The 20,196-nt window shown below is 38.0% G+C and overlaps 1 protein-coding gene across 1 annotated transcript in view; it reads left to right on the top strand.

Moving 5' to 3' along the window:
• Positions 1 to 18,708, top strand: part of emc2 (ER membrane protein complex subunit 2) — a 39,665-nt gene extending 20,957 nt beyond the window's left edge. The window contains exons 8-11 of the mRNA XM_088410992.1: positions 9,550 to 9,631; positions 9,859 to 9,969; positions 13,109 to 13,213; positions 18,166 to 18,708. Of these exons, the coding sequence (XP_088267118.1) occupies positions 9,550 to 9,631; positions 9,859 to 9,969; positions 13,109 to 13,213; positions 18,166 to 18,252 (385 nt within the window). The 3' untranslated portion in view covers positions 18,253 to 18,708. The remainder of the gene's footprint in view (positions 1 to 9,549; positions 9,632 to 9,858; positions 9,970 to 13,108; positions 13,214 to 18,165) is intronic.
• Positions 18,709 to 20,196: the final 1,488 nt, after the last annotated feature.

Below are 20,196 nucleotides of genomic sequence, written 5' to 3'. Positions count from 1 at the left end.
TCATTTGAATACACTACATACAGAGTATAATACATACAGAATAAATACATACAGTTTTTGGAGCAACATATGCTGCCATCCAAGCGATGTCCTTTTTATGGATGCCGCTGCTTATTTCAGCAAGATAACGCCAAGCCACATTCTGCATGTGTTACAACAGCATGGCTTTGAAGTAAAAGAGTCCATGTTCTCCCCTGGCCTGCTTACAGACCAGACCTGTCTCCCATTGAAAATGTGTGGCGCATTATGAAGCGTAAAATATGACAGAGAAGACCCTGAACTGTTGAACAACTGAAGCGGTTCATCAAGCAAAATGGGAAAGAATTCCGCATGAGAAGCTTAGAGAATTAGTCTTCTCTCTTCCAAAACGTTTATTGAGTGTTATTAAAAGTAAAGGTGATGTAACGAAGTGGTAAACATGCCCTTTCCCAACTTCTTCTGGATGTGTTGCTGCCAAAAAATTCTATTATTTGGCAAAAAACAATTAAGTTTATCAGTTTGAATTGTATTCAATTGAACATGCGTTGAGAAGGATTTTCAAATTGTTGTATTTTTTATTTAACATTTAACACAATTTCCCAACTTCAACCGAATCCAGTTTGTACAACTTACACTGTGGGGAATTGAAATGGAGGAAAAGGAACAGTTGAAAGGGGGCCAGGGAGGGTAGTGCTTGATGATGGAGAAAAAAATTATTCCGCTCATCACATTCTGGTATGGAGTGTTGTAATGGAGTCTTGTTAAAGGAAATACAGATTGTGCCCAAAAAAGAGACTGTTAACCTCCATACTACGGCTAGGAGATCATTGGCATTGAAAAGAAAGGTAGGCAGGGTTTTATTAAACACGTGTCATTTGTTAATTATATAAATCGAATCAAGTAGTTGCATTTTTAAATCATTGTTCCCTTGAATCAATCATATAGCACACATCAAAATATATCCAATAGACTCTATACAGCAGATAGAGATGTATACCAGTTTGATGTTAATGACTTGTTTCTTTCAGCCAAATTTGGATAGTACGTGTTGCATATACAAAAAAAAAAAACAACATGACAAAAGCTAAAGGTGTAATTTATTGAATCAACTTTTAATCCCATTTATAATTACATCCTTACTTCCTTGATTGTATCGTACCCTATGTATCAAGAAAAGTGTGGAGAGTGACATTGAATAGAATGCCATTGAAAATAACTACCGTATTTTCTGGACGATAAGCCACACCAGTATATAAGCCACAGCAGCAAAGTATGAGCCAAAAAAAAGAATTTTGTCACGGATAAGCCGAACTGGAAAATAAGCCGCAGGTAATAAAATGAGATATGGTGCGTGGAAGTTGATTCGGTTTTTTATTATTTAATTTTTTTTGTAATTGCCAACAGCAACATCCTCTCTTTAACAGACTGAACATGCCTGCATATTTAGTTCCAACATATTTATAGAAAATGGGTGGATGGGTATTTTCAACACGAACAGAATACGAATTCAATACTTCAATAGCATCTTTATCTACCTTTGTTTGATAGATTATTTTAGTGAACATAAAAACACATTGCAAATTTAAACTGCACAAATCTACCCCAAAATTGTATACATTCTCTGATTAAATTTATATATATATATATATATATATATATATAAAATATTGTTTTAACTCTTTTTGAGCATAGCCATTGATTGACATCTTTCCGTTCTATTTGTTAGTTGTTCCATAAATTGACACCTCGAACAGATACCCACATTTGCTTGTTGGTGACTAGCAAAATAATAATATTAATAATGATAATAATAATAATAATAATAATAAATAAAACACAGATAAGACACTGGACTATAAGGTGCAGGGCTCAAAACGAGGAAAAAGTTGCGGTTTAAAGCCTGAAAAATGCGGTCGTCTGAAATAGACGCATTCAGGATTTTTGGGGCTGATCTTTGAGCAAATTTAAAAACTGGTCATAAATCTTATCACAAGATGAAGCATTATATCTATAAAAGTATATATTAAAGAACATAATTTCCTGCATATAGCCTGATAAGCTGTTTATGGATTATCAACAAAAATCTAAAATATTTTAGCCACTTTTGCCGTCAATTACCTTAATAAGACATTCATTGTACATGTGAAAGTTCATTCAGGTATAACAAAACAGATTATTATTATTATTATTATTATTATTATTATTATTGTACCACAAACAGTACTGTATAATCTAAATGCATTTTTTAAAATTAAATAAATAGGGTAAATGTATGGGTAACTGTTCTATTCACCTCCAAAAGAATTACTAGGCTTACTGTCTTGCTTATTATCTCTGGTGTTGCGTGAGCTTCAGGGCAGCCATGGAGAGTAGCTGGTTGAGATGGCTTAGCAAAAATATGAAGAGGTAAGAGTCTGGCCCTGTTACAAACTTCTTATTGGGGCTAATGGAACAGACTCCGTTGTAAGCCAGGACCACTGCACAAGCACATCTGAAAGTATTTATGGTGAGGAAGTGGTAATTGTAAGCAGCCCCCAACTTTCTGAGCCCTCTGATGTCCTTTTTTTGTGAAACCCCCTCCCTCTGTTTTTTTTTTTTTCATTCTCTGTTCCCACCTTCCTTTCCTCTGCCTATGCTGTTAATCTTTCAGCCAGTTACTACGGCAGGCTTGAAATAGCTGTTGTGACAGTTAAATCTGGGAAGTCCTACTTATACCTTATTTCACACTATAATGTAAAGCATGAATGAAATGGCACGTCTCAGTCAAGGTTTATTTTTTGCAGTTCTTTGCTATTGTATTCATTGATGTCCTTGAAGAAATTCAGCTCAAACTCCAATAAATAGATTTGTACGTCACAATAATAACTTTCTTGCTGCAATATCTGTAAATACTAATACTGAAATGATACCACGGCCGCCCTTCACAAGCTGGGGCTACACAATGTAATTTACCACCACTGGTGTATATGACAAAGACTCAAATATCAGTAAAACACTGTGAAGTAATAGATGGCAGCTTAATCAAATCAAATTTTGTTTTAGTGTAATTTGCATATATCTCAGATGATAGGGGGCATTTAAAGTCTTTTAATTTTCTCACTTCTTTTGATCTTGAGAAATTTTGCAATACTTAGTGTCCCGGCTTAATTGGGAATATTCATGAGTGAAATTGATGGGTGTTTGATGTGATGCTTTCGTGACATGGCTGCACACTGTATGTTCAAAACTTTTAATCCCATTATTTTTTTCTTTTGTGTTTTTTTTTTTTTATTCACCATATGTGGAGTGTCTCAGGTTTTTAGTCTGACGACAGGTAGTTTTCCTCTTTTCCTTGTCAATAAAAACAGGTGGATTCAACTTGATGATGATTCAAATTGATGTCATTCAAGTATTTCTTTATTTGATAATGCTGTTTCTCATGTCATGTACCAGAGCTCAGAAGGGAAATCGACACGGTTAGAGTTAGTATTTTAGTTACATTGACACCTTGACGGCAGCCATATTTGGTCCTTATTGCCTCTTGAAGGGTGTGCCCTTGACGCAGATTCGTTGATAGGTAAGTCTGGATGCTCTTAGCTGTTGCAGGCAGCACCAGCTTGCATAAAATTCCAATCTATGAATGCCGCAATACAAAGTGTATAGGTGTCCCAATAATGAGTAAAAAACAAGACAAGCACTTTGTTTGTATGCCTAATCCTATTCACTCTTTCAGTGTTATGGACGAGAATTTTTGTCATGTAAAATACTTGACAACAATCATGACAAAAATTCTTAACTACGTTTTTTTTTTTTTTTTTTTTTTTTTAATAAAGGATTAATGACACTCATGGCCAACACTCTTCTTAATATCATTACAATCAAGCACTGTTGTAATAGTTATATACGTATATCCATATTCAAACTATTATTTGGCCATCAAAAACACATTTTCACTGTTTTTGTTTGTTTTATCACAGGGAAGGACTGTTGAGTTGTTTCAGATGTTACCAAAAGTATTTGTGTTAAAGTCACTATGCAGAAAACACATCTTCACACATAAAAAGCTTATTTTCTCCTTTAGTCCTAAATAGCTAGAATAAGGAAGAATTAGGGCTGCACAATGATGGCCAAAATAATAATCACGATTATTTTGGTCAATATTACGTTTACGGTTATTGCTGATTACTTATTATTTATACTTAAAAACAATAATAATACACTAAAATAAATAAAGTAAATAATTTTGGCAAAAACTTGCCGAGTGCAGACCATTGAAAAAACTGAAGCCTACATAGAACCAATCATATACTACAACAGACCCTTTAAGGTCCTACAACAGCCTTAAAGTTTTTTTCAAGAAAACTAGAGCAAAAGTACTAGAATCACTTGAAGTACGGTATACTAGGGGCTGAGAAAGGCAGAAGCTTTTGGCATGCAAACATGAGGTGAACATTGTCATCTAAAGGCTTTTAAGGTAGAATTGAAACCCGATATCTCCGGAGCGCGCCAGTGAAACCAACTTCAGCGTTGTCATCGCGTCCCGCTCTCGACTTCTCGCCTCTTTTCTTGCTCACCGGCGACCACCAATAAGCAACAGTTCAATTCCGACATGTTTTCTGTCCAGCGCTTTCACGGGGTACGGACATTTTAGAAGGTGTGTGTTGCGGAAAATCTGGCTAGCGCGGACACCGCATGAAGTGGCGTGGTTGCCGAAAAGACGTCATCTTAACACGTGGAGCTGCATCAAACTTGTGGTGCTCGTCAAGCATAAACCAAGCTGGGGACGCGCTTGCAGGATTTGCTCGCTTGCTATTTCTTAAGCTTAATGATGTCTTAATCTTGCCTTTGCCCCCTGGTGGTAGGATGACTGAAAGTGCTTGATTTGACTTGTGCTGGTAGGCAGCTTTTTAGATTTTAATGTCGCCGATTTTCATCTTAATTAATCGTGGCAGCCAATATCGTGATCGCGATTAAAATTAGAAAATCGTGCAGCCTGAGGTTGAACCTTACTTTCTTTTTCTTGGTAAAGAACGAAATCCAATTTTTCAGTTGGTACGACCAATGTCCACATAGTCATAGAATACAACATTCTGTTAGCCTTGAAAGATACGTCAGAATGCTTGAAACCAGCTAGCACACGGGGTTGCCCTCTCAGATAACGCTAGGCACTGAAATAGTTAATTCAGAACATAAATTCATCGCAGAAAAGTATTTGCATAGCATGTTTAAGAATGTTCTGTATAATATGGGCCTAATTAATACTAAGTGAATGGCAAAACTGAAGAGGTGTGATGAGAAAGGATGCTGTCGAAGTCTTTACAGGTTAGACAGCGAATTGGCAGCGGGGCATACAAATTTGCTGATCAAGCCACTGATGTTTGTGGGCGACATCTGCGTCTTAAGAAGCCTTTAAAGTCAAGTGTTTTAGTCAATTTTCTTCAATGTTATTCACTCCAAGTTTTTGTTGAAGGCTACAAAAGCTTTCAATATTCGTCTTTTCTACGTCTTTTCTAAATCACAGGTCCTTTGTGGCTCAAATATCCACAATTGGCCAGTTCTTCTTGACTTCCGTTCCTTTTTAGCAATGGCCACAACAATCTGGTATGTCCCTCATATGTAAACATGAATATTATGGTTCTCTTGTAACATTAAAAGAAAACGTTTTTAGATGTTGTATGTTCATAGCGTGCTAGTAAAGTGTGAAATCACCTTCAAGTTAACCCTTGTGGCATGCAGGTACATATTATGTACATTTTCACATTGTTTGCATTTTCAATCAAAGAGAGCGCATAAACACTTGGGAGCTCAAATTTGCCCTGGGTTTGAAAACATGTAAATGTTCAAAATGGCATTGTGCTGTGATTTATATCTTGTTGCGTTTGAGAGCCAACCACATACTTTATTCAAAACATGCAACCTACATTATTTGGACGTATAGACATCCATTATAATTCATAATTTTTCATATATCATAAACCTGGTGTATTTCACTGCATTTCCCGGAATTTTGGTATTTGTCTCTTCAGTGCCGTAGAGTCAACTGTATGCTAAGTTTTTTTGAGTGTTTACACCACTACACCAGCTGGTGGCGACAAAGCCCAAATTATAATTTTGCCTGCTAACCACAGACTGCAGAATTGCAGTCTGACTGCAGTCCCGTGACGCTTGACGGTGATTGCTGGTATTGCACGTCGTGTGGCGCACACTGCACGTGTGGATGCGCATGCACACGCGGATGCGCGTGCATGCGCGCGTAGACGCTCATGCACGCGCACGGCAATTGTTTTGTATTGCATTGCCGAAACTTCTGCAAAGCAATGCAAAAGATTTGTCGCTCGCGTACCTTGCTATTGCAAAATCTAGTGTTATGAACTTGAATTTGCGTATGTACTTCATAGCACAGCAAAAGTATTTGTGGGCGTGTTCATCCGGGCGCTAAAAAAAATCATGTGGTGTCCATCAGACTAAGTGGCCGGCCGCTTTGTGCTTCAGACACTGCCCAAACCCGGGGCAACTTCGTACGCCATTGCACGCATCAGTAACCCCGTCACCGCATTCAATGTATTTTTTTTATCAACGGAATTATTAACCACATAGTCGCAATGACTAATTTACAAGAGCAGAGAACGCTGGACCACGATCACCGCACAGCCACTCCGTGCAAACTGCGGACTTCTCATTTTAGCTGAAATGTAAAAATCAAAAGACGAGTCTTAAAAAAAAAAAACCCTGTGGGACAAGGAACTGAGTCCGATGTTGTCTTGATGACGATATCTGTCTTCAAGTTAGACCTGAGTTAGACCTGATCAACAGAGCCCTGCGCTTTGATGACATGTTGCACCGGCCATAACTTCATCATCTGAGCAAGCTTGTACCGATCCAGGATGTGTGGATCAAGTGGTAGAGCCGCCTGCAGATTATGTTTTACCCCGGCAGGGACATCTACATGGACGAGCAGCTGGTCTCGTTTTGGAGCCGCTGCTCGTTCAAACAATACCTACCAAGCAAGCCTGCCAAGTAGGGGCTGAAAGTGTGGGCAGCGTGTAATGTCCTCACCTCCTACGTGCTGAATTTGGAGGTATACACCGGGAAGGCTCCAGGGGCTCAGCGCGAACCAAATGTTGGCATGAGAGTGGTGTTGTGACTATGCAATAATCTAGACGGCCACATGGTGACAATAGATATATATATATATATATAATCTATTGTCATTTTTTTTTTTACATTGTTCTCCCTGGCTGCAGAGCTTGGAAAAAAAAGTTTGTGTTTGTATAAATACAATACAATTAGTTCTCTTCATACAACCAGTTTTTTATGACTTTTTATTGTTCTAAGGCTGGGGTAAATAAATAACTTACAATGTACATATGTATGGATAGGCCTGTTTCCACTGAACATTTTGAGTGGTTGGAAGTAAAAAAAAAAAAATCTTCATAAATGACTGAGTTATCACACTTTTATTTCACGTCCAAATAAAGTACCCTTGACATGAATTTTGTGAGGTTTTGGGGGAAAATGCTCCTGTCAAAAAAATTGGCACGTATTGTTACCACTTTTTGACTAATTCAAAGCTCCAATGAGGCCATATGAAATATTCACCTGGGAATTTAAAGTATTTATATAAATATATACAGTTCATTTGTGTTTGTAGTTACTTTTCGGACTTGTACTGTCCTAAAGGGCGGGAGGAATAAATAAATACATTATACACTGCATACGTATGAATAGGTCTGATGCCACTGAACATTTTGACTGGTTGGAAGTCAAAAAATATTCATAAATGACTGAGTTATCATACTTCAAGTTCACGTCCAAATAATGTACAGTGACATGAAGTGTGTGAGGTTTCTGGGGAAACTGCTACTGTCAAAAGAATTGATGTGGATTGAAAAAAAAAAATTTCACTATTTTTTGACTACCGTAATTTCCGGACTATAGAGCGCACCTGATTATAAGCCGCAACCCACTACATTTTAGAGGAAAACCAATTTTGTACATACACAAGCCGCACCTGCATACAAGCCGCATGTGCCCACATTAAAACATGTAAACATATTTACAAAGAAAGACGGTACACAGAGAGAGTTTTCAAAGTTTTAATTATATAACCTAACAATAATAATATAACTTTCTTCCCAAACGGTGCCTGTGACAGGGCAGTAAAATGGTAGCAACATGGTAGCAACATGCTAGCAACATGGTAGGAACACGCTAGCGGCATGGTAGCAACACGCTAGTAACACAGTATAACAGGTCTGGTAAAACAGGTCTGGTAAAAGAACATACTGGTTAAAATCACGGTAAGCCGTCTTCATCTTCCTCCTTTGAACTGAAGCCATCAAAGTCATCTTTCTCAGTGTCGGAATGAAACTGTTATATAGACGTCGTCACACACTCCCTTGTCATCCAATTCTCCCATCCAACACGGAGCGCCACTTTAAATGCACGATTCACACTAATGTCAAGCGGCTGCAAATACTTCGTTGTGGCCCCAGGAATCACAGCTGGAATGGAGTTTGTCCTGCGTAATATGCCTTTCTTTTTGCATTTTCCATGATGAGGGTATTCACGCTAATTTAATTTATGCACAAGACAGGAAGTTGCAGTCTTCCTCGACGCATATATTCCACCGGTCTTAATGTTACCTTTTCTACTCGAGCGCCCCTAGCGGCCATTAGAAAAATTAAATAAATTGGCCGCATCACTGAATAACCCGCAGGGTTGAAAGTTTTGGAAATAAATACCGGTTTATAGTCCGGAATTTACGGTAATTCAAAGATCTAATTAGACCATATGAAATATTCACCTAGAAATTGTATGTATATATAGATACAGTTCGGTTAGTTTTCTTTATAGTCACTTTTAGGACTTGTACTGTCCTAAGGGGTGGGAGGAGGAATAAATAAATGAAAAACTATATGTGTATGGATAGGTCTGATGCCACTGAACATTTTGAGTGGTTGTAAGTCAAAAAATATTCATGAATGACTGCGTTATCACACTTCAAGTTCACGTACAAATAATGTACACTGACATGTAATGTGTCACCAAAAAAAACGCACGCCACAAGGTTAAATGTGTTTTTTCCTAGATGGTAAATAATTACTGAAGTTATCTAGACAGTGTCTTAGTGCACGGATAAGGTATCAAAGACACATTGAATGTTTGGAAAAGCAATATATAAAAGTGATGCATTATTCATCATTATTATTATTTCTATAACAAATGCCTATGTCTATGTCAAGATAACATTGGTCATTTCAGTTTGTATCTGTATGTTGTTGCTTCACAATTTAAGTTTGAGCCTGGAAGCGGGTTCCTCCCAGCTGCAGTCCCTTCTGAATGTTTCTAATTTTTCCCAAATAGGGGTTTTGGAGTTTTTCCTTCCTCTTCTGGGAAATTTGTTCAGGGAAGGCTGTTGTGTATTTATGATGTTTTGGATGATGCTATCTGTGATTTCTCTTAACCTGTGAAGCCCTTTGAGACTGTGGTGATTTGGGGCCATATAAATAAGTTTGACTTGACTTTAAAAATCTAAAAATTGTCAGACCCACAGCTACTGTCTATCAATTGTGCTAATATCTTTCACAGTTATGGAAAAGCTGCATTTTGCCTTGAGGAGCTGATGATGAGCAATCCTCACAATCACTTGTATTGTGAGCAGTATGCTGAGGTAGGTAATCATTTGGACATCTGTCATGAAACAAAGGCAAACTTTGGAATAAAGATTGCATTTCTGTGAGGATCGTTTCCTCACCAACACCAAGGGGGCGGATGTTTTTGCTTTGTTTCAAACAATAATGCCCCCTGAAAGAATTGTTTACTCTCTGTCACACTGCCGTTACTATATAATGATACAACTACTATGCACAGCTTATTTTAACAATGTTTTCCTCACAGGTGAAGTATACTCAGGGAGGCCTGGAAAACCTAGAGCTGTCTCGAAAGTATTTTGCCCAGGCTCTGAGGCTGAACAACAGAAACATGAGAGCATTGTTTGGTCTGTATATGGTGAGTACTTCTTTGCATGGGGAGAAAATGAGATAGAAAACAGGACATAAGAAACAAAAATAGCCTTTTTTGTAGCTTTGTGGTTTGTCAGTGTTGAGGCTAGCCACTAGGTCTGCCAAGTACCATGCAAGTTAATGTATCCACCGGTGTATGTGTGGACATCTTTTTAGAGGGGAAGAAGGGGCTCTCAGACAGGTCACCTCATTGCTGACTCAGATGGTGAACGCAAGCATTGGAAAGTCTTCCCCAGTGGAACTCTTTATGTAATAATACCCCCTTGTCGGGAACTGTTTTATGATGATGACGACTTAAGTAAATAAAGTAGTCATGGTTTGAAAGAGAAAGCAGGAACCTCTGGGAAAATGATCCAACCAGGTGGCACTTTGATTGTAGTTTTGTCCGAACAGCCTACTGGTAATTTCATTTGTTTAAACCGGATGTTGTTTGCTATAGCCAATGCATCATCTGAAAGTGAGACCTGACATAAGAACACAAACGAATGGGTGCTTGGAATTAGAGGTGCACATGGGAAGCAGGTCTAACACAGAAAGCCCTTCTGTTTTCCTTGTGCAGCACTGGCATTCTTCACATAATCCAAACAATTTAAAGCTGCACACTTCTGAAACTGTCAGAAGACTCAGCAACAAGTATTAGGAATAGAGTTGGGCTAAATGGAGACATTTGCTTCCTTTAAAATGTACGTTTGCCCGAAGACAGAGCAGACCTCATAATTTCCTGACAAGTTATTCGGCAACATTTTGGTCTTAACTGAGTATTTAGGGTGAAAAATTATTTCAGTGCTTTTGTCACAATGTCTTGCTGGTCCACGTCTTTGACAGGTGCAAGAAGGTCAATGAAAGTGCACGGAACATTCACTAGCTTGTACCAACTTCAACAATTCCACAGACAAACTGGTAGGACTGACCACAGTTCAGCTGCGGCTAAGTTATTTACAACACGTGTGGGGATTCCCCACCATAATAGTGTGCACTTTGTCATATAGGGATAGCCTGTCTGGGTTGACCTCATCTAAATTGAGCTTTCCGTTGAGTTAAAAAAAAAAAAAAAGAACAGATCTACGCAACCCAAAGCCATTTTATTAAAAAAACAAATCAAAAACAAACAAAAAAAACATTGGTATGTACCGTAATTACAATTTTAGCATTCTGGTTTAGGGCTTTAAGCGGCAAACCAGGTAAACCATTTTGGTGAGCTGTGTGGAAATGATGGCAGGCACATTGGAGGGGAGCTGTCAAGTGATGCAGACAGTGGTTCACTTTAGAACTGAACAAGTTGGAGGGGGGGTATTTTACTGACATTGCATTTTCAAATGTATCATTTTTTTTTCTATTTCAAATCAGGCTTAAGTGCAATAATCACAAAGTAACAATTAAAAACATGACAGAACATGTCATGATACCAAGAAAACATGAAAAGCTTTTGCTCTAATAATGCAAACACACACAAAAAAAATCTCTGACAGAGGCTATCTTGTTTAATCGTTTTTAAAATGTTTCAACTCAGGCAAGACCTATGGAGGATCGAAAGTGCCAAAATTCAGTCAATAAATGTACCAGTCATTGATTAAAGTGTTATTAAATAATGAAATGCTTCATTAATTGTCATTAATGAAATGTTTCATTTTCATCAATGAAATGGTTCATTAATTGTTTCATTAATTCCATGAATGTTTCATTCATTAAATCTTTTATTTAATTAAAGAAGTGTATTATTTCATTAATGTCACTTTTAATTAAGTAATGACATATGTTATTAATGAAACATTTCATGAAATACACTTAATTAATGAAGCATTTAATTAGTTCAATTAATGTTACATTAATTAAATCCTTTATTTAATCAAGGAAACATTTATTTCCCTAATGGCACTTAATGAATTAATGAAACATTTAATCGATGACACTTTTAATTAATTAATGAAACATTTACATAAATTATGACCATTTTAATGGTGAATGTAAACGTCATCATGGAAGCATTCTGATCACATTTTTTAATCAGGAAAATGTTTATGAAGTGAAAAAAAAATGTTAAGGGTCAGAAAGTATATTCATCCTTCTCAGTGTGTTTCATTACTTTGCAATTGGACATAGCATTTCCTTAAATCTTTTTTTTCTTTTGTAAAAATAGGGAAAAAAAAACTGTTCCTCAACAAAATATTGTTTGATATTATTTAAAAAATCTCAAAACCCTGTACGTTGTGATAATAGAAATATGCTGCTAGTTATTTTACTTTTGACCTTGAGCTCTTCATCACGACTGATGTTGTCCATGAGGTTATTGTTGTTCTTGCATTTGCTCAGTTGCTGATGTAGCTGTCAATTTATGTTTCGATATGTAATCTTTCTGGTTTCATACTTGGGTCTTTCTCAACGCTGCACCTGTCATTAGAAATTAGTATGATTTGCAAAGCTCATTTGCCCTTGGTTAAAGTGCTGCTTCTTAGGAAGGCAGTTTTATTTGAGACCATGAAAGAGCGAAATAACATTCATGCAGCCTATTCCATCTGCTGCGCACAGAGTTACAAATCTGTGACATCCTCTAAATGCATATTGGACTATGTTAGTGCCTTGCGTGAAAGAAATTGCGTCTGGGAGTACGGATGACAGTGCCGTAGACTTTTTTTGTTTGTTTTCTTAAACTAGTTGCGTGCAGGTAAGTTTGACCATGCCACAGAAGGATCCCCCTGATTGGTGAGCCCGTGCACAGGAGCCGTTTAAAAATAAATGAATAAAACACAGCTTTGACGATCCTAAAATCGTGTTTTATGAGATTGTAATTTTGGTCACAAAATGATGTATTGCTCAGCCCTAATTCACATTATGCCTAATATTTTATGTGACAAAATACAGTATGTTGCATGCAAAGTTTTCTCTGACATCCGGTCGCATGAATCGATGTTGTGCAAATAAGGCATGTAAAATTCTCCTGTATTTCCTTGCCATTAACTCATTTTCCAATCTCAGGCAAGGCTTTCTTTTTTTCCCCCTTTCAAATTGCTGTTAGTGAGGTTGATTAAGAAGATGGAAAACTTTATTACAAAGTATTATGCTGCAATTTATTCTAAGTTTTATTGATATGACATCCTTTGTTCTCTTGTTCTTTTTTCTCCATCTAGTCTGCAAGTCACATAGCTGCCAGTCCAAAGGTTAGTGCCAAGGTGAAAAAGGACAACATAAAGTATTCTGCCTGGGCTGGCAATCAAATAAACAGAGCCTATAAGGTTAGTGACATCAAGGGTGTATACCTTACTTGCATCATTATTCGTTATCTGCCGTGATAAGAAAGGGGAATCAAGAATCGGGGCAGTGTGGAAATGAAGATCGTGATCTTCCGATCATGAATCTTGGTCAGTAACTTTTGCAATCCCTTTGACAAATGCCTCCCGAGCTGTTAAAAAATAAAAAATAAAATCTCTGCACTGCCCTCCTTGACAAAAAAAAGCCTACAGCACCAACCCCACCCCATTGACAATTGGTTTCCTATGAGGAAACTCCGACATCCCCCCAGGTGGCATGATCAATGAGCTCTGCAATGGACCGCAACGAACACAAAAATATTCCCTCTTTTTTTTTTTTTTTTTTTTTAAAGGCCCATACTTGTGTTTTTCTTTCCAAAGCTATGAAAACACAGCTGTCATTACGTTAGGACTTCACGGCATTAAGTGCAAAGACCGGCTATATTGTGACTGAATCCTGTTCACAGCCACTGTTTTGTAGAACCAAAAAGTATCCCTCACAACACATTTTATAATTTGTCCAGCTTGTTGAACCTAAACTAAGTTGCCAATCACTGAAGAGATCCAGAATTCCTATTGGGCGTGCTTTTAACATCTAGCTTCATTGTGTGAGCAATCACAGAGTTGTTGCAGCCATTGCTCTGTAGGCTCCCTGTTCCTTACGGTTGGGTTTGGTCTGTGTGGTACTTGCAAGAATAAGTCTTGTATTTATTTTATTGTTTGTTTATTTGCAACACAGAACAAAAGCATACGTAGATAGTTGTAAATGTCTCTGCACAGTTTGATGCTCACAGCTTGACAGCATTCCTACAGATCACATTTTAACAAGTCTCCTGATTTAAATTGCCCGTTCAGCTACCAGATTTTTCTCTTTGACCCTTTTTTTTCCTCCCTCAGTTTGTCCTATTTATATCCAATGTGCCTTTTGGTCTAGAAAATATGATACCTTTCGTTTCAAATGTCACCTTCCAAAAATTGCCAATCTCTACATTGCCATATAGATAGTACGTAGAGCTGAAAAGCGAGGCAGTCAATATTTATGAATGTTGATTTATTTCTTTAGCTTTTAATTTGATTGAAGGTGAAGTAAAGGTCTGGAAAGGCACTTCAAAAGAAAATTGAAACAGTTTGTTGAAGTCAATGGGTCGCCGGCTTGACACAGTTATTGCAAGTAATGCAACTAAATAATTGTTATTCATTTTATATTAATAGTCTGTGTTTCAATAGTTTTTCTCTCTTGAAAAGTGGGTGGCTTCGGTTAAAAGATGCGACTTGTTTAACACAATCAGATGTAAGTATCATGAAATAAAAGCTGGACTTCCTAACTCTTAACCTTACTTTTGTAAGAGACAGTATCTCCAAATGTCTAAGTTCTGCTAAAACCGTAGTCACAAATATCTTCAGAGGGTTATAAAGGCCGGTGAAATTTAGTTTAATACATTGGCATGCTCACACACTCATCTAGTCATAATCAGTGAATGTTTCACTGTTATGTTGTGAAAATGTACGCATTTGACTTCATCCCCTACCTCAATTTTCCTGAATGACTGCAATGCAATTTTCATTTGAATAGCTAGCAAGTGGAGGGAGATTTCCTCCTGGGTAATTGATTGCAGATGAACGCAATTACAATAGTTTATTTATGTCGCCAAAAATGCTTGGATGCTTGTAGTTTCACAACCATCTAAAATGACTTGATACAGAACAGGGCCCAAATGTTGTAATAAATATCAGGAAACCATACACTGCAAAAGTGCCCAATTGTATTTTCTCGTTCCATCTCATACTTGAGTTCTGGTTGAAGTTGCAAATACTTGAGCCCCTTTTAAGAGGCAGTGGTCTCAGTGTTAAAACATGCTTTTTGTGTTCTTGATGAAACATGATTTCAAGTGTTCTGCCTCTCTGCTGCTTACGATCATTTTTAAATACATTTGCTCATGTAATATTTGGGCTCATATAGTATCAGTACACCTGTGTATATGCATGTGTATGTAAAAAATACTTCTTTTTTTTCCCCCCATGGCTGTTAGAAGCAAATTAAATGACAAGGTGGAAGTATTGTCTTTATTATTTCTTCCTCACTTCCCATATAAGGACAGCAGATCTTTTTAAATGGAGTCACAGTGTGGGCCTCTGTTAGACAGCTGCGGGCTGCTGCGGGTTTGTGCTTGCTGATTGATGACTCCTTTAGAGCATTTTTCGTGTCAGTCTTCCATATTTATTGGGCTTTGGTACCTGGTTTTTGTCATACTTCAATAAAATAAAGGTGGGCAGGTGATTGCACATGAGAGCAAACGTCTGCAGGAATTCAAATCGGCAGGGTCACATTTCTTAACGGAAAAAAAATGTCATTAGCTCTGCGCTCAATTGACGTTAAAGACCTAAGGCACGTGTGCTGTAGGCGACGGGGCATTAAAAGAAGTCCAACAGCCGAAAGGCTTTATAGTTTCAAAACCACTGCTACGTCATAATTCTTTAATATGAAGCTAAATATTGGTGCAGAGTTATCTTGTCTACTGTGCCTGTTTGAAAATAGTTGTCACACTTCAGGCTGGGGAGATAATTGACTCAGATCCGCAGTTATGCCGCATATGCATCGAGGCGATGAAATTCAATGATCATTACAACAAACCCTAAATCCAACTGAATGAGTCACACTTGGAAATTTTGGAGCCAGTTGTACACCTTAGCCAACTGCTCTGTTTATGATGAAGTTTTGCTAAAGAGAGGGAAAAAACCTAAGGCCATGGAAATTGTTAGTTCAGTGACAGTTCCTGTTTTCTAATGCTTGAGCATAACTAAGGGCTTAAATAAATGAATGAGTACTGTGAAGGCCAGGCATGGCCAAATGGAGGCACACAGCCCGAATGAGGTATATTGGTTGAACTCACCCAGCAGCAGGTGTTTAAAAAAAAAAAAACACACACACACACACACACAACACAGAATCTCCTCAGCTGCCGGCAGCAGCCAGTCAACAAGAATACTTAGGGCAAAGGGCACTTGACCATTGGGCCATTGGATGTTAAAATGGTTGTCTCCCAACCCATGAAGTCCGAGTTGGATCACCGGGCGTCTTGACCATGTCTAGCTATCCTTGAGCTAGATACTCAACCGTGAACCCCCATGTTTCTTTTAATGCCACGTCAGGAGGTAAATGAGTAGTCCAGTGTAAAGTGTCTTGAGAAAAACGCAATACATGAATTGCCATTTTCTTGTGTGCGCAGTTGGAAAGGAGCAGTGTTCTGGGTGATATTGGTGTCTGCAATTCATTACAAAGTTTCCTCATTAGATTACGTAATTCTTATTGGCTCAACAATGGGAAAGAATTGCAGCAATACACAGATTCATGTTGTTTTGAAAGTTTATCAGGCCACAAGAAAATCAATAGTCTATGGAAATGCATTTTTTCCCCTTTTTAAAACAAACTTTTGGGACTTGTAACATTTTGGCAAAACTTTTTTAATTTTCAAAGACAAATGATTTTCTTGTTAGTGTTAGGTTCCACAGGCCCTCCACCGAGCCAAATGGTTTTATACATGCAGTTAAAAAAAAAACTCTAACCACTTTAAATATTAAAGCAAAAAAGGAAAAGGAACATGATGTGCTTTTATTTGAAATGCTTTTCTTTGCTGGCCTAACAAATTTGAATGACTATTTATGTTCTCTAATATACTGTACGTATTTTCATAAATTGACATAATTATTGGTGTATGCCACTATGTTTGAAAGAAAAACCTATAATTAATGTCTGCTCAAGTAACTTGAAACTGACAAACACACAATAAATAAATATACTGGAAAAGTACCCTTGACAAACAGGCATTGCTTTTGAATTGTGGTTCAATAAAAAGTTTTAAAAATTTTAGCCCTGAAAACGGCTGGATAGGTGCTCTCTCTGACCCGATTTGAGCACCCCACACAGCAAATCAACTGCCTCCATCTAAGCCTGTCTCTTGCATCATCTTCTCACTCCAACTATCTTCATGTCCTTTTACATGACATCTATAAACCTCCTTTTTGGTCTTCCTCTTGACCTCCTGCCTGGCAATTCAAAATTCAGCATCGTTCTACCTATAAATTTGCTATCTCTTCTCTGGATGTGTCCAAACCCTGCGTTTGGTGTGAAGATAGCATAAGAACTAGTTTAGAACAGCCAGAAATTGTTGTTGTTCGCCTTCATAAAGTAATGCCATTAAATCAAAGTATTCATTAGGCTGTGGTTGGAAAACAGTGACTGGCAAAGCACCAAGTTCACAAATGTCAATATACAATTGCTTTGCTAGGTCCCAAATGACAAAACATGAGCAAGAAACGCATTGGATTGAACATGCATCACACTGCAGTCTTTGATTAGTGAGTAAATTGGATTTAATTGCCTGACCCTTTCCCTCTATCCCGGAGTTAAGGATGCCCGCAGGTTAAGGATGTTGACATAATCGTTTCCTATTCTTTGAGAACATGCCCAGTCAGCAGGACAAGTTTAATTGGGTTGAAAAAAACGATGCTCATCTACACTGTTTATGGATGAGTAATTATGTCTGCATTTTGAATTTCAATCTTCAGCCCTATTAAGACAGTGCAGAAATTTGTGTGCGCAAAGACTGGAGGCCTTGAAAGAGGAGTCGAGGACTGATTCTTCTTTGAAACTAACACACAAAGCACAAATAAAATAGCATTTATGCAACTTTCCTATTAGAGTGTCTACATGACCTTAACGGATTGCCTAACAAGTAGCCCAAGTAAAATGATGACATATAGTTAAATTAGAACAGGGATGTTTCTGATGTTATTAAAGTGTGCACACGTGCGCTTTTGTTCATGTTTCTAATTGCATGTGTGAGGTTTTGTTTTATTAAGGCCCATTAACTTGAATACCCTCTTTCCGGCCATTTTCTTCCTATTCTGGTTCTTTTGTACCTTCTTCTGACATGCAGCTGGCTGGTCGTGGGTCCAAGGAGAGCAAGTGTTCTGTAAAGGCAGTGGAAGAGATGCTGGAATCTATGCAGATAACCATGTCCTAGATGTCCTCCACCAAGACCTTCCCTCTTCATCCTTTGGATGGCCACATGCTCTTGGAGCCATATAGCAGCTCAAATAGACTTAAAGTGAAATTTAACCTCAGATTGGTTTGTTTTGTTCTTTGCCCCTTTCAAGTTTGGGTCTGGTAATTGGCTGAAACTGATATGAGACACTGGCAGCATGTTGCTTCCTCCCAAAACGAAAACATTTGTCCTTTTCATCTGGTATGTTGTGGCACAATTCCCAAGTAGTCTAACTTATTTTATAGTTTTACATTTCAGTTGTCTCAAGCTAACAGGCTACAACAACATAGACTAGACAGAGAAAAAAAAAAAGAATACACTCAAAGCTATTTATCGAGACTGTGTGGAGACCGCTCTACACTAATGGACATGTAAGAAAACTTGCCTTCCAGTCAAATCTAGCAAAATGTCTCAATAAAAGTTGAACTGATTACATTTTTTTTGGCTGTTGTAGTTGTTGTGTTTTCTGGTACAGTTCCTTTTATTGTAATGTTTTACAAGGGTGCAGCTCATTGATACTTACTTAACCTATCCTGCTATCCCCGACCAGGATGGGGAACATTGTGTGAACAGACGATTCCAAAATCTGAGGCAGCAGCTGCATCAACTTCAGCGCACTGTATAACCTCCATGTCATTTTATTTGGAATACTGGAGAGAACATTCTGCATTGAATTGGAAAGGAGAACAAAAACATTTTCAGGACAGTCACAATGTTTTCAGATGTTGCCTTTTTATACCAGTCTATAGAAATGGAGCCAATTGATTTTAGATAGAGATTTCCACGTTGAGAAGTTTGATCATGCACTACCGCCCGTACATTTTCTTTACCGTTTAGTCTCAGATTGCATCTGATCTGGATTCTGGAGTCAATCCTTGGAAAAGGGGCGGGTCAGACCCGCGACCGGTAGCCATCCCATTGCAGGATAGGTACAAACAACCATTCACACTCAAATCCACATGTAACGACCACAATAAACCTGACTTGCATGTTTTTAGATTGTGGGCAAAAGCCAACGCACCCTGAAAAAAGACATGCAGAGAACATGCAAAGTCATGGGAAGGCCTGAGCCCAAATCAAACTCACAATCTCAGTGTTACTTGTATGAGGCGGATGTGCTAACCACTTGCACACCATGCTGACCTGGTCCTATCCATTTTTCCATAGAAAGTGCAGATTATGACCATCAACCTTAAAATGATGACAACTTGTTGATGCTTTGCTTTGAACCTATTCATGAAATGTTGGCAATGGGCCACAGTGAAACTCACTACTACTACAAACCTACTGAGACAATAGTGCCATCTGTAGTCCGATGGGAGAAAAAAAATTCAAAAACAAGTGATAGCATTCAAACAGAAAAAAAAGTGGTGTTTTCTTCTTTGAAACATTAGTGTGCGTTGATCGTTAGTTCCAACTTGTCTTTAGCTCTGGTTAAATGAACAAAAAGGGGTTTAGTAACATTTATCACAGCTCTGGCCTGTCATTTCTTTGCTATTTTATGTGCTTCTCCGAACATTTTGTTTATAATGTGGAAGAAAAAATGTCTTTGGCCCTGCAGTGGGATATTGTCAAGTTTGAATGCATCACTTCCTTGTCTGCACTGAAACAGTTGCCAACACCTGAAGGTTAGAGATGAACTAGAACTAGAAGAAAAAAACTTTTAAGCATCGTATACCAGTGGCTCATCTTATTTTGGTAAAACGATTCACTGTTAATGGCCCCTATAATACCGGACTCCCTGATCATTTCTCTTCTGAGGATTTAAACCTGTCCTCTGCCACTTTTTGCTGACCAGGTTACCTGATGAGCCCTGGGATAATATATGGACACGTTCAATTTCTATCCTTTAGCAGTATCAAAGGTGATGATTGTGGCATTCGGGTGCACGCAACGTTACTTGCCAATTATGGAACGGCAAAT

This window comes from Hippichthys cyanospilos, chromosome 3, assembly GCF_059441005.1.
Source record: "Hippichthys cyanospilos isolate Australia breed blue-spotted pipefish chromosome 3, RoL_Hcya_1.0, whole genome shotgun sequence".
In the NCBI taxonomy this organism is placed as follows: Eukaryota; Metazoa; Chordata; class Actinopteri; order Syngnathiformes; family Syngnathidae; genus Hippichthys; species Hippichthys cyanospilos.
This window is presented reverse-complemented; position numbering and strand designations above follow the sequence as displayed.